Genomic DNA, 13,666 nt, shown 5'->3' on the forward strand with positions numbered 1-13,666 from the left:
CAGGGACTTTGTGTTTTGATTATTCAATTGAGCTATCCAGACAGGCTGTGTTAGATTATGTGCTACAGAAAACTTAGGTTCTGGACAAAATAAGCCTTTCTTCCTTTGGTCTCAAGTTCTTTTGTTTCTGGCTTATTTTACCTCATACCTCACCAAATATCCCATGTGTTCATTCACATTGTTGCATGTCTCACGACTTTATTCGTTTTTGTAGCAGCACAATATTCAGTCATATGTATACACCATTTTTGGCCAATCAGCTTCTCACCCCTAGATTCTTTGGTGCGGCATGAGCAGGCTCAGGGAATCGTACCCAGGACTCCGGCATGGCAGGTGAGAATTCTGCCACTTGAGCCACCCTTGACTGCCCTCACCCCTAGATTTTTATCATGTATACTTCACTAAGTCTAAAGTTGTTGAAGACAAAGGAGGTGAAAGTATTAATATGAACATTTTTAATGCTTTAACTTTGATCTTTGTTCACTTGATTTCAATGTTAGAGTTGTCTAGAATTTAGTTATACGTTAACCTATCTGAGATTGTTTTGCTGTTTTACCCACATATTCTTATATACCTTGCCTTCCGTGGGAGGGAATTTTCTTCTTAGAAGGTTTGATCTTTTCATTGTTCTTTCACCAAAGATGTGTGTGACAAACCTTGAAAATGTCTTTATTTTGCCCCCATATATAAATTGTGGTTAAAATTTCAAGATGAAATTCATTATATCATTCAATTATTATCCAATTATTATTTCACTGTGTGGTGTTCTAATGCATTTTTATTTAAGATAATTTGTCTGTCTTCTGGTAGTTTTTAAGGTTTTCTCTTTATCTTTGGCATGCTTCAGTTTCATATAATGGGGTATGAAGGGATTTATTTTTATTTTAATTTTTTTTATTTAATTTTATTCAGAACTCAAGGACATTTTGAATGCTGACTCATTGGAAGGCTAGTTCCTGAAAATAATGACTCTTTTCCCTTTGAATATTACTTCTCCAGTATTCTTTCTTTTGGAAATTTATCTTTTCATTCTATCTTATGTGTCTCTCAACAACTTTTTCATAATTTTGAGTTTCATTTCTAGTTAATTTCCTCAGATCATATTTCTGGTTTATTGTTTCTCTCTTTGGTTGTGTCTACTTTGCTATTGAACTCAACTTTTGAGGTTTTTTCCCCTCTTTAATTTCAGTGATTTTTTTCATTTTTACCGAGTCTATTGTGTTCTTTTTAAAATTGCACATGATGTCATGTTCTTTATGATTATCATCTCTTTTCTCATGTCCTTAATCATTTTACTTCTGATCAGTTTACAGTCTCTTTTACAGACTCTGTTCTGGAGTTCTTTGTTCTCAGTGTGCTAATTCTCAAATATGTTGTTCTTGCGTGATTCTCATTTTGATTTTGAGTTCTCTTAAGTGGGGTTATTTTTGGGGAAGGGGTCCTGTGTGCTCTGAGTTGTAGAACTGTTCATCAAAACAGTTTTGTGTTTGCTTTCTCCAGGTCCAAGAGATTTTACCAGTGCAGATTCAAGTTTTATACTGGTCTTTTGTTGGGATCCTTGTGACATGGTCTCTCATGGGAGTTTTCACTCCTTCCCTCCTATGCATGGTTCAGGCTTGGAGGGTTCCATTTTCTTTTGAGACATCACCTTAACCATCTTCCCTTTCCCTTTATTGCTTTTCCACAGACAAGTTTCCCCTTTGCCTCTGTAGGCCAGTGGTAGAAGTCTTCTGATCTTACTTTCATGCAAAGTGCATCCCTTCATAATCCTGGCTTTCACACAAGTGTTTACTTCCATTTCTGCCCGGGTGGGCTTTAAAGCCTCAGCCCATAGAGACTATCTAGTCTAGGTCATGATCCTCCAAACCTTCCACAGCATAACCTTTTGACTTTAAATTCCACCTTACTTTCTGTATCTGGGAGATTTTTATTTTCTTTTTGTCTCAGCTATATATTTATAATTGCAACGATTCTGTGTTTTCCTAATATTTGTGGGGCTTAAAGAAAGATAAATGTGTTATTCCTAACTTATTTTCTAGAATCACTGGTGGCTTGTATTTAAGAAGGCTGTTTTGTAACCATTTACTTTAATGAAGTTGTTATTCTGTTTACAAGAGTCATTGTTTTGTTGATTTTTCTTTTTTTTTTTTTTTTTGAGGGAGAATGGTTTCTAGTTATAGAACCATGTCTTCAAAACCTATGGCATTTTTGCCTCCCACAGTTAGCCTTGACACTTATTACGTCTCATTTTTATGTCTCATTTTTGCATCCCAAAATTAGCCTTAATGCTTTCTACGTCTCATTTTAATTTCTCTGGTTAATTCCTCTGGTGCAATTCCTGTATCATTCCTCATTTTCTCTTAAATTGGGTTCTTTGAAGAGGGTTTTTCAGATGTCTCAAAGTAATTAATTTATCATGCATGACTTAAGTAGCTCAGTTGGCATAATCACTTAGAAGTTATAGTGCAGTTATTGTTTCTGTGATGTCACCCATATGCCATTCTAACAGTAAATTATAAATAATAATGCAAAAAAATTCACAAAAGTATTCTGGTGATTGAGTATCAGTATATATCAGGGTGTTATAATACTCACAGGTAGGTTCCCTTCTCCCTGCAGAGGGAAAGATAGAAGTTGAAGTTATGAGAGAATATTTACATGTGGGAGAGATGGGATTTCAGATTAGAAAGAATCTGATGTATCTGGTATATATACATCATTATTTGTAGGAAATCTTGCTTATTATATTAAATGGATTCCTGAAACCCTTTTAGGTTCTTTTTAAGCAAAAGATCCCTATCATCAGACATTAAGCTATGTGCAATGGAACATGTCATTTTAAACTTAAGAATTCTTCATTTTGAAGAGACCTTCCCTTGATTTCAGTTGCATCTGTTCATTTTAATTTTGCACTTTTATTCGTAATCATTTATTTCAGTAGTAAGGTTTTACTTCTTTGTGCTATTTATAACTTAGTGTTGAATGTAGGCAGTTAATACTGAGCATGTTGTGGTCATTGTCTTCACAATATTAAGTACAGAATGCTTCTCTGCAAGCAGAGAAGTTGGTAGTATACTCAATTTTTAAAACACATTTAAACAAATATGCTGGTAGCACAAAACTGTGACTTTTCTGATGCGATCTGGTGTTTTATTGATTTGGGGGTTCATTTCATTTCTAGTTTCCTGTGCAGTTTAATGTTCTGCTACCTCTATGGGTGATGACGCTTAATCTGAATGTATTTAATTCTGAGTGAATGTGACGCTTTAATCTGAATGTATTTTCCAGTCCACCTCACCTTAGATATAGGAACACAAATTTCAGTGCTGCAACTTTATATTAAAATAACAAAGTTAAAAATTCTTTAGAGAGTGATTGTTTCTATCAAAGTGTAAAACCTACTGTACATATACATGGATTTCCTTTTAAAATGACGTTACATTGTTTTTGGTAATCTTTTACTGTGTATTTAGTCTTAAAGAGAGATTCTACCTTTTGGTGTTAAGAATCATTCCCTTCACCCTATGCTGTAAACTCCTCACATACATACACAGACACACCCTCTCTCTCTCACCGCTTAAGTGGCCACACTACTAAAAAGCAGAAAGGATCCCCTTTTTATTCTCTGGTATAAGACTTAGGAATGGGACAGCTGTATAGCATATTGGCCAAAGGCAAGATTTTGAAATGAAATAGACCTGGGTCTGAATCTTGATTCTGATTAATAACTACATTTGTTCTTACAATAATGCTCTTTGAACTATAATATAAATATGAAATACCGACATTACAGGGTTGTTATGAGATACAAATAGACTGATGTACGTAAAGCCCTTACTTACATCAGTGTCTGGCACACGGAGAGTGCTCAAGTACTGGTCACTCTGTTTGCTTCTGCTATTTAATTTAAAGCTAGTAAACAAATTTACTCATCTTTTGTGACTTGGCCAGTTACGTCTTGGAAAGGCTTAGAGACTGACTTTAGGAAAATTTTGACTGATTGCATTTCATATTAGATAACTGGGAAATATTGAGGCTTTGAGTGTCTTTTATTAATCCTTCACTTTTTGCTGTAGAGAAAAACCTGAAGATTAAATGCAGAATATTAGGTAAAAGCAGAGAACTGTGGTATATAGCTAAGAAAAATTAAAAATAAAATTAGATATATATCTTAATATATTAACTTGATTTGTCTTTGAATCTTGTTTGTTAAAAAGGAATTTAGATTTTTAAAGTTTCTTTTAGATAAGTCTGACACCTATTTGAGAACCCCTGATCTGTTTTACTATCAATGCAGTATATGTTGTTATGGCAGTAGAGGACTAGATTGGAAATTTGGAGGCTTGGGTTCTAGTCCTGACTTGGCCACATATGTTCTTGGGCAAACCACGAATCGTCCCTGCAGCTAAATTCTGATCTATACTGTTGTGTGCTTACAACCTGACCACCTTCTCCACCTACCTGTGTAGTTGCTCAGAAAATCAGTTGGAATAATTTTGTCAAGGCTGCTTAGAAAGTACAGTGGGCTATCCTGGGAGAAGTTAAGTGTTATTTCAGTTCTCAACTTATTTTATTTACCTCTATGTTTTCAGAAAACATTATGTTGGTATTTTATGAATTATTGGAAATTGGAATTGATACCCAGTCTGTGACCAGAGGCATTTTTGTAACCTTTTTCTTGGATTGTAAAGTGGTATATTACTTCAAAGGTGAAGTGTCAGATATTCTTCAAATAATCAGAAAACAGTTCCTGGAAATTAATTTTTTTCAGTAGTTTAACTGTAGTTCTAGATACCCTTTTCAGTCCCTGTTTGACTCCATGAGGCCTTTGATGAACTCTACTCAGTTTTAATTTTCATTTCATCTGCATTTACACATGATGTTTGCAATATATTAATTTGTATTTTGAGTGTTTCTGTGGGGAGTTGCCTTATGTCTTTTACATGTGACCAGGTCTTGTTTCCTCAGCTAGCTTGGAATCTCCTGTAGGGCAAAGACAACTGTCCTTGGCCTTTCTTTACAATATCCAACAGATTGTGCTCTTCATTTAAAGATTTCTTATTAGTTGTGGTTGAATAAGACTTTTGCTGGAACATAGTGATATTAGTTGGCCTAATTTTAAAAGTAAGCATCTGGGGAAGTTTCCAGTTGTTTTAATATAAAGACATCAAGGCAGTATGCTGCTTGATTTTAAAATATGATGTTCAAACTATCATACATTTCAATTAAGACTAGATATACTTGTTGCTTTTCAAACAGTTCTGTTAATTGTGTTGGGTTGAAAGAACTCTAGTACATCTCATTAGCTATGTAGATACAAATTTGAATTTTTAATACTCTAATATCTTTTGGGTATGTGATTTTAACGTTGTTAATAGTCATAATTTTAAATCATTTGCAGACAAATATAAATATGTCTAGAATAAAAGAAGGATTTAATCATTTTCCCACTTCCCTTTTAAATTAATGTATTAAAACACTTGTAACTCATATACTATTGAAGTTTATGATGTAAACCTTGATATGGAGGAGACTGTTGTTGCAATAACTTTGCTAATTTATTTGGAAATGGCTACATTTGAAAAAAATTCTTGAATTGCTGGTTTTGACCCAAACTTTTTTAAAAAGCAAAACAAGATAAAACTGTATCCTTTGTCTTTGCAATTAAAATGCGCTAAAGATGATGTTTCTTCCAAATGAATGTTTGCATTTTATTTTCCAGATTTTTTCTCTAAAACCAATGATTGGTCCATTAAGAAAATTTTTTACATCTTCTTCAGGAATGTCATTGTCTGCTGGATCCTCCCCTCTTCATTCCCCCAAGATTACTCCACATACGTCTCCTGCTCCCAGAAGAAGAAGTCATACTCCAAATCCAGCCAATTACATGGTGCCTTCTAGTGCCTCTACACCTGTTAATAATCCTGTTTCTCAGACTTCGTCTTCTGGTCAGGTGATCCAGAAGGAAACTGTAGGTGGAACGACTTACTTCTATACAGACACAACGCCAGCACCTTTGACTGGAATGGTATGTCTGCATTAAGAAGAAATTGTAGTACTCTTATAACAGTTCCTTCTTATTAATGAAGAGTTTTACCCCCCTCTTGCATCTTATTATGGTGTACAAAAGTAAGTATTTGATTTCTAACTTAGATGGAAATTCTAGCCTCTTCTTATCTCTTCAAAGTCGTTTACTTATGCATTAGTGATAACTATTTAGTTTCGGGCAAATCCTTTGTTAATCAGAAATTAGATTATATTCATGCTCTAGTTTAATACTTATGATGTATTTTACTTATGGGATCACCTAGTACTAGTGCTAGCTGGAGTTGATGTGTAGTGACATTTCTTTGTAGTTATAGGTAGTTTATCTCTGTGAAGAAGCTAGAGAAAATATTCAGCATCTTATCAGCTGTTATTGAAAGCAAACTGGTAAATTCTTGCCTTGGGTGAAGCAATTATTTTCCAGCCAGCTCTCTGGATAGTGGAGTGACACCTAATGATAAAGGACCTTCAATATGGCTTATTGCTAATGAGGGAAAAGGCTCCGACCAAAAAGTGGGGAGAGATTGTTGTAGATGAGGAAGAGAGCTACTGAAGGATTGGTGATGGATAGAGAGAAGACTTATGAAACGTAGGGAAAGAGGCAGAGCCAGAAAAAAACATAAATACCAAAACCAAAAAAGAAAGAACATGTCTAGAAAGAAAGATTTCTTCTCAGAGTGAATAAGTGATGCCAGGAGGGTGAGGGAGGGGATGGGGGGGCACTATTATGTTACATTAATTGTTCTTTTCGAGGATCATCATTTTGTCCATGTTTGAAAATCATAAACTATAAAAAAAATGTTGTAGATGAAGGTGCTCGAGTAAGAAATTCAGATTCCATAAGAACGATGAAAACAGTAGGCATTTGATACAATCATAGATGATAGGCTTATATAAAAAACTTTATTTGTATTCTGGTAAGCAGATTTTAATCCCTCGATAAGGTAGATAAAAGGAACATTAGACACAAGGTTTTCACAATCACACAGTCACATTGCAAAAGCTATGTCATTATACAGTCATCTTCAAGAATCCCTCAACTAAAGATCTGTTTTGGTTAGATTTAATATTTAACTAAAAGACAATTTTAGTGCAAGAAGGACAGGTTTCAGAGGCAGGTGACCTTTTTTGGTTTGTTTTTTATTTGTAAGAGTCCCATTCTGCCATTGTTCTGTGACTCCTGAATCTCCGTACCTCTGAGACTGTTTACATATTTGTAAAATAATGATAGTAGTACTTAACCGCTTTATGAGAAATAATTGTGAAAACATTTACAAAAGTGCTTGTAAATCATGTAAATGGGGTTTGAAAAAAAAATAGTTAATAGTTTTCTTTGAAGTCAAAAATCTTTCAAAAATTATCACTGAGGAACTTGCCAAATGGAAGGTTGAGCAATTGAGGTAAAGACTGCCCTTGGTTCTTTCAAGTAAGAGTTCCATCAGTGCTTTACTTTTTGGTTTTGTTTTTCTTTGTTGTATTTTATAACTACTTTTATTTTATGTTATTTACTGTATCTGTAGAAAAAAGAAATTAAGTTTACTCTATGAAGAATTTCTTTTTTTTGTCACAAAACTGCCTGAACTGTTTTTATAGAGATGAAATATGGCACATTTTTACAATGTTTTTGTCCTTCAAACCGCTCTTAGAAATATGCTCCGGGTAATCCTGAAGTTGTTAAGTCAAACTCCTGTCTGATCTGAGGGAACCAAGGCAAGAAAAGGAAGGCGGTACTGTGCTGTAGATGTGGGTGAAAGGAAACCTTACAAGAGTACAAAGCCACTTCTTAATTGAGATCCAGAGCAGAATGATCATCTGAGGGCAACAGAAATCAGTTGAATTTGCTTTTTTTAATTTATGAAGCACATCCACATACAAACACAAACATTCTTACCATATGATCATTCCATAGTTGTATATTCATCATCATAATCATTTCTTTAGAGCATTTGTGTATCAATTCAGAAAAAGAAATAAAAAGAAAACAGAAGAAAATTCATACACACCATACCCCTTACCCTCCCTTTCACTGATCACTAGCATTTCAATGAACTAAATTTATTTTACTATCTGTTCCCCCTATTATTTATTTTTAATCCATATGTTTTACTCGTCTGTTGATAAGGTAGGTAAAAGGAGCATTAGACACAAGGTTTTCACAATCATACAGTCACGTTGCGAAAGCTATGTCGTTATACAGTCATCTTCAAGAAACATGGCTACTGGAACACAGCTCTGCATTTTCAGGCAGTTCCCTCCAATTGAATTTGCTTTTTAAAAGAGAAAAAAGTGTTCATTTTCAGCATTTAAAATAATTTTTAAAAATAAGAAAAGATATTTTTAAATGTACTTTGATTTTGTATCATGGATCAGCAAAAGGAAGGATGAGGTAGAGAGAAAAAAAAGACCAGGAAAGTAGATGGTGGAAAGAGTGCAGCTGGAAGAATGAAAGACAGAGCTGGAAGCACATTTAGAAACTTTGTTTTAAATTTCCTTGGAAGATAAGTTTATTATTGTACCTTTCTGTTTACTTAAACTGCTGACTTCAGAGTTAAGTTGATCCCCCTACTGTTATATTTTGAAGTGTTTTTACAAGCATAGCACTTCTTTTAGGTTGGCCAGAGAAAGCCCATCAAGAGGGTGATTCTTTGGGCAGTCAAGACAGTATTTCTTCCTCATCTGAAAGTACCCAAACACCTTTCATAACTGCTTTCTTCTCTTTCAGTTGCTTTAAAAAAAAATACATGCAGATTATTTGCATATTTTCCAAAGACTAACTTTTGCCTTCTTAGTAAAATGTGAATTTTACTATTTTGTAAGAAATGCTTATGCTCCTATTAGATTTTTAAAATTGAATATTAAAATATAAGATTATTTTAAAATGAATCCATTCAGAAAATATATTGGTGTAAGAGCTATTTTTAGGTATTTAACTTTCATTAAAAATTATCATAATTTATCACTATCATTTAAAGATTAAAAATATAATATGTATCAAAACAGTGATAAAGCTTATCAGCTCCGAAAAATTGGTCATTACATTTGACCCCCTTCCCTACCTTTTTAGGTATTTCCAAACTATCATATTTATCCTCCAACTGCACCTCATGTTGCTTATATGCAACCAAAAGCAAATGCACCTTCCTTCTTCATGGCTGATGAACTCAGACAGGTATGCTTCCAAAATTCTAGTAGAAATATTAATATCTACTGTGTTTTACTGAAGAACTGGGCAAAGAACAGAGCTCTTGTTAAGGTCTTAGTAGTTAATCAGATATGCTATAGTCAAGCTGATAGAATTTAGAATTTATGATTTCTTGCTGTATTTATTTGGGGCGTTCTGTTTTTTCAAGAAAATGTCAAGAAATGATTTTTAGAATGTAAAACAGAATACCTATTTAAGTGGGCTACCTTTTTGCACTTCATGTTCTTTGGGTTGAAAGAGCTCTTTAAAATATAAAGATAAATTATTTAAATGGTTTCTACCCTTCAGGCAATTTTCTGCTAGTATGTGTAGATTGAGCATAAGTAGTTTGGCTCAGAAATGAATATCATTTAAAGTGAACTCACTAATTTGTAAAAAGTAGTTTTTATAAATTAATTTAGTTCTTGTAATTTTTTTTGTAAGCTGCGAGGTATTCTTTGGCAAATAATTGTTTGATATGTAGAATTTCACTTCATACACTCACATTCTTAGAAATATTTTTGTTTTGCAGAAGTAAATTCTACCAGTATAATAAGTATAGAAAGAATTATTGACCAGCTTATTAGAACACTGAGTTTTCAACCATAGATTTATGGTTACTCTTTATGTTATTTAGTTATAATAGGCAATTCAGATTTCAGAAGCTGTTGTTTATATGTAAATGTACTTGTTTCCTTTTCTTAGGAGCTGATCAACAGACATTTAATAACAATGGCTCAAATTGATCAAGCAGATATGCCAGGTAAAAAGAAAGTAGATTCATCCTTCCTTTTAAAGGATGTTATAATTTTTATATAATCCTATGTTTTTAGACATGAAACTAGTTAAATACTGTTTTATAAAACTATTTATTTGAAGTCTCTTTAAGAAGAGTTTCAAGTGACAGTATTCCAGTTCCACACAAAATATAGATAGTTTTATTGTTCGTGGTAATTTACTTCACTCTGCTCTCGATTGCTGTCTCCTAAGTTTGATGAACTGTAAGTACTGAATGGACCTGTAATGTTGTACTAAGCAGAGGGCTTAGGTAGAGGACTGTTATTATTGTTTTTGAGACTGCTCTCTTTCAGACAGTGTTCTTGACATGCTCGCATGCCTGACCTTACTCCTCACAATAATCCTGTGACTTATTGTTATTCTCATTGTCATTTTACGTGTGAAGAAAACTGAAGTTGACAGAACAAGTAACTTGGCTTTAATACCAGAAGCTGGTAAATTCTTGGCTGAGCCAAGATTTGAATGCTATACCTGGTTTTCCCGACTATACCAGAACACTTCTTAGAGAGCACTGAATTCCCTAGCTTACTCTATCTAAAGCAGGATAAGATCTGGTATAATTTAGCAAAACTATTTATAAATAATACCATAGGAATAAATTGGCAATAGAGATAATTTCAGAACACCTGGTTTTAATCAAGGACTCAGCCTAGTCCAGTGTGCATCTTCTTAGTTGCTCTAGAATTAAAGGGAATATGTCTGATTATTCTTTGTCAAGATTGTTGTCTCTAGTTTTTTTTTTGTTTTTGTTTTTCCCACCTCCCTCTGTCCGCCCACCTGGAGCCCTGGATGTCATGCATGTCCAGGATGGAGTAGGCGTGTCTCTAGTTTTTAAAGTATTTTTATTGAGATATCTTCATGTACTGCACAGTCCATCCAAAGTATACAGTCAGTGGCTCACAATATCATCACATAGTTCTGTATTCATCACAATGATCAGTTTTAGAACATTTGCATCAGTCTAGAAAAAGAAATAAAAAGAAAAAAGAACAAAACCCATACATCCCATACCCCTTATTCCCTCATTGATCACTAGTATTGAAATCTACCCAATATTTTTTTTACCTCTTATTCCCTCCCCAATTATATGCTTATTTTGCCACAAACTTTTCATAGTCACACAGTCATATTGTAAAAGCTGTATAGTTATATGATCATCTTCAAGAATCAAGGTTGCTCAGATGTGACCTCTCTCTCTCTTTAAGCCAACTTAGCAGGTGAACACACTGCCCTCCCCCTGTGCATGGGACATGACTCCCAGGGATGTAAATCTCCTTGGCAATTTGGGACATGACTCCTGGGGATGAGCCAGGACCTGGCATCATGGGAATAAGAAAGCCTTCTTGATCAAAGTTGGAAGAGAGAAATAAGATAAAATAAAGTTTCAGTGGCTGATAGATTTTGAACAGAGTTGGTGGGTTATCCTGGAGATTATTCTTACACATTGTATAGAGATCCCTTTTTAGCTTACAGTTATTGGAGTGGCTAGGTGGAAAGTACCTAAAACTGTTGCACTGAGTTCTAGTAGCCTTGATTCTTTTTATTTTTTATTGACAAACCAAAACAACATACAAACATGAACATTCTTAACATACAAACATTCCATACGTGGTGTATAATCAACGGCTTACAATATCATCACATAGTATATTCATCACCATGATCATTTTTAGAACATTTGCATCACTCCAGAAAAAGAAGTAAAGAGAGAAAAGTCATATATACCGTACCCCTTACCCTCACTCACTGACCACTAGTGTTTCTATCTACCCAATATATTTTATCCTTTGTTCCCCCTATTTTTTTCTGTACCCCCTTATCACTCCCTTTCGTTGTTCACTAGTATTTCAGTCTACTCAATTTGTTTTAACATTTGTTCCCCCTATTATTTATTTATTTTTAATCCATATATTTTACTTATCTGTCTATACCATAGATAAAAGGAGCATCACACACAAGATTTTCACAATCACACAGTTACATTATGAAAACTATATCATTATACATTCATCTTCAAGAAACATGGCTATTGGAACACAGCTCTACAGTTTCCAGCCCTTCCCTCTAACGACTATAATACACCTTAAACTTAAAAGGGGGGATATCTATATAATGCGTGAAAATAACCTCCAGGATAACCTCTTGACTCTGTTAGAAATCTCTCAGCCAGACACTTTATTTTGTCTCATTTCTCTCTTCTTCCATTTGGTTGAGAAGATTTTCTCAATCCCTTCGTGCTGAGTCTCAGCTTATACTGAGATTTCTGTCCTATGATTCCAGGGAGGTTTACACCCCTGGGAGTCATGTCCCATGTAGAGAGGGGGCGTAACCTTGATTCTTGGAGAATACTGTATAACTATATAGGTTTTACAATGTGACTATGTGATTGTGAAAACCTTGTGACTGATGGTCCTTTTATCCAGGTTATAAACAGATGAGTTTAAGAAAAAAAAAAGATAAAAAAAAATTACAGGGGGAGATAAAGGTAAAAATAGGGTAGATTGAAATATTGTGGTCAGTGAAAGAGAGGGATAAAGGGTATGGGATGTATGAGTTCTTTTTTTTTTCTTTTATTATAAACAATAAACAAACATACAAACATTCTTGACATGGTTATAATCAGTGGCTCATAAAATTATCACATAGTTGTGTATTCATCACTGTGATCATCTTTTTGAACATTTACATCTCCCAAGCATTTTTTATTTCTTTTTCTGGAGTGATGCAAATGTTCTAAAATTGATCATGGCGAAAAATACACAACTATGTGATGATATTATGAATTTCTGATTGTATAATATGGATGGACTTTACGTGTTTGGGTATTTCTCAATTAAAATATTAAAAAAATAAAGGAGAAGAAGGACTATTACAGAGAAGATAGGACTTAACAAACAATTATTACTACTGAATCACTATAATGATATTCTTTTAGCTTCTAGTATTTGGAAGGAAAAACCTGAAAATGTGAAATGGTAACCCATACTGAACTTGTTAATCTTTCTGTAATTACTTGTTAAAATGTACATTGAAAATTATTGTTTTTCTCTTTGCATAATATATTTCACAATAAAAAATGTTTAAAATAAAAAAAATAATCAAGTCATGTCCCATGTAGTGGGGAAAAGGCATTGAATTTACCCACCAAGTTGGCTTAGAGAGAGGAGGCCACATCTGAGCAACAAAAGAGGGTTTCTAGAGGTGACTCTTAGACATAATTATAAGTAAACGTTAGCTTCTCCTTTGCAGGATTAAGTTTCATAGAAGCAAACCCCAAAATTGAGGGCTCAGCCTATTGAATTGGTTGTTCCCACTGCTTCCTAGAATATCAAGAATTCACAGATGAGGAAGTTTAATATTTCCTCCTTTCTCCCCAGTCCTCCAAAGAGACTTTGCATATACTTGTTTATTCTGTGTCCAAGTTACTCTGGAATGTATCGGGGCATCACACTAACCTGTACAAACCAAAAAGATCTCGCTCCCTACTCAAGATTCCATGTAATTACGGTGTTTGAATAAACTGATCGTACAATTTAAATTAGGTAACGTACTACCAAAAACATAAATTTTGCACCAAATAAACGTCTGTCCTTTTGATCTCACACAGAAATTGAAGTTTAAAATATAGGCTGTATCATCCTT

General features: G+C 34.0%; 1 protein-coding gene across 4 annotated transcripts in view; it reads left to right on the forward strand.

The window, feature by feature from the left end:
* Nucleotides 1–13,666, forward strand: part of PAN3 (poly(A) specific ribonuclease subunit PAN3) — a 212,657-nt gene that overhangs the window by 155,113 nt on the left and 43,878 nt on the right. For all 4 annotated transcript variants that reach the window (XM_077158934.1, XM_077158933.1, XM_077158932.1 and 1 more), the window contains 3 exons: nucleotides 5,781–6,028; nucleotides 9,110–9,214; nucleotides 9,932–9,989. In XM_077158934.1, coding sequence (XP_077015049.1) covers nucleotides 5,781–6,028; nucleotides 9,110–9,214; nucleotides 9,932–9,989 — 411 coding nt within the window. The remainder of the gene's footprint in view (nucleotides 1–5,780; nucleotides 6,029–9,109; nucleotides 9,215–9,931; nucleotides 9,990–13,666) is intronic.

The sequence above is a fragment of the Tamandua tetradactyla genome, chromosome 4, assembly GCF_023851605.1.
Source record: "Tamandua tetradactyla isolate mTamTet1 chromosome 4, mTamTet1.pri, whole genome shotgun sequence".
In the NCBI taxonomy this organism is placed as follows: Eukaryota; Metazoa; Chordata; class Mammalia; order Pilosa; family Myrmecophagidae; genus Tamandua; species Tamandua tetradactyla.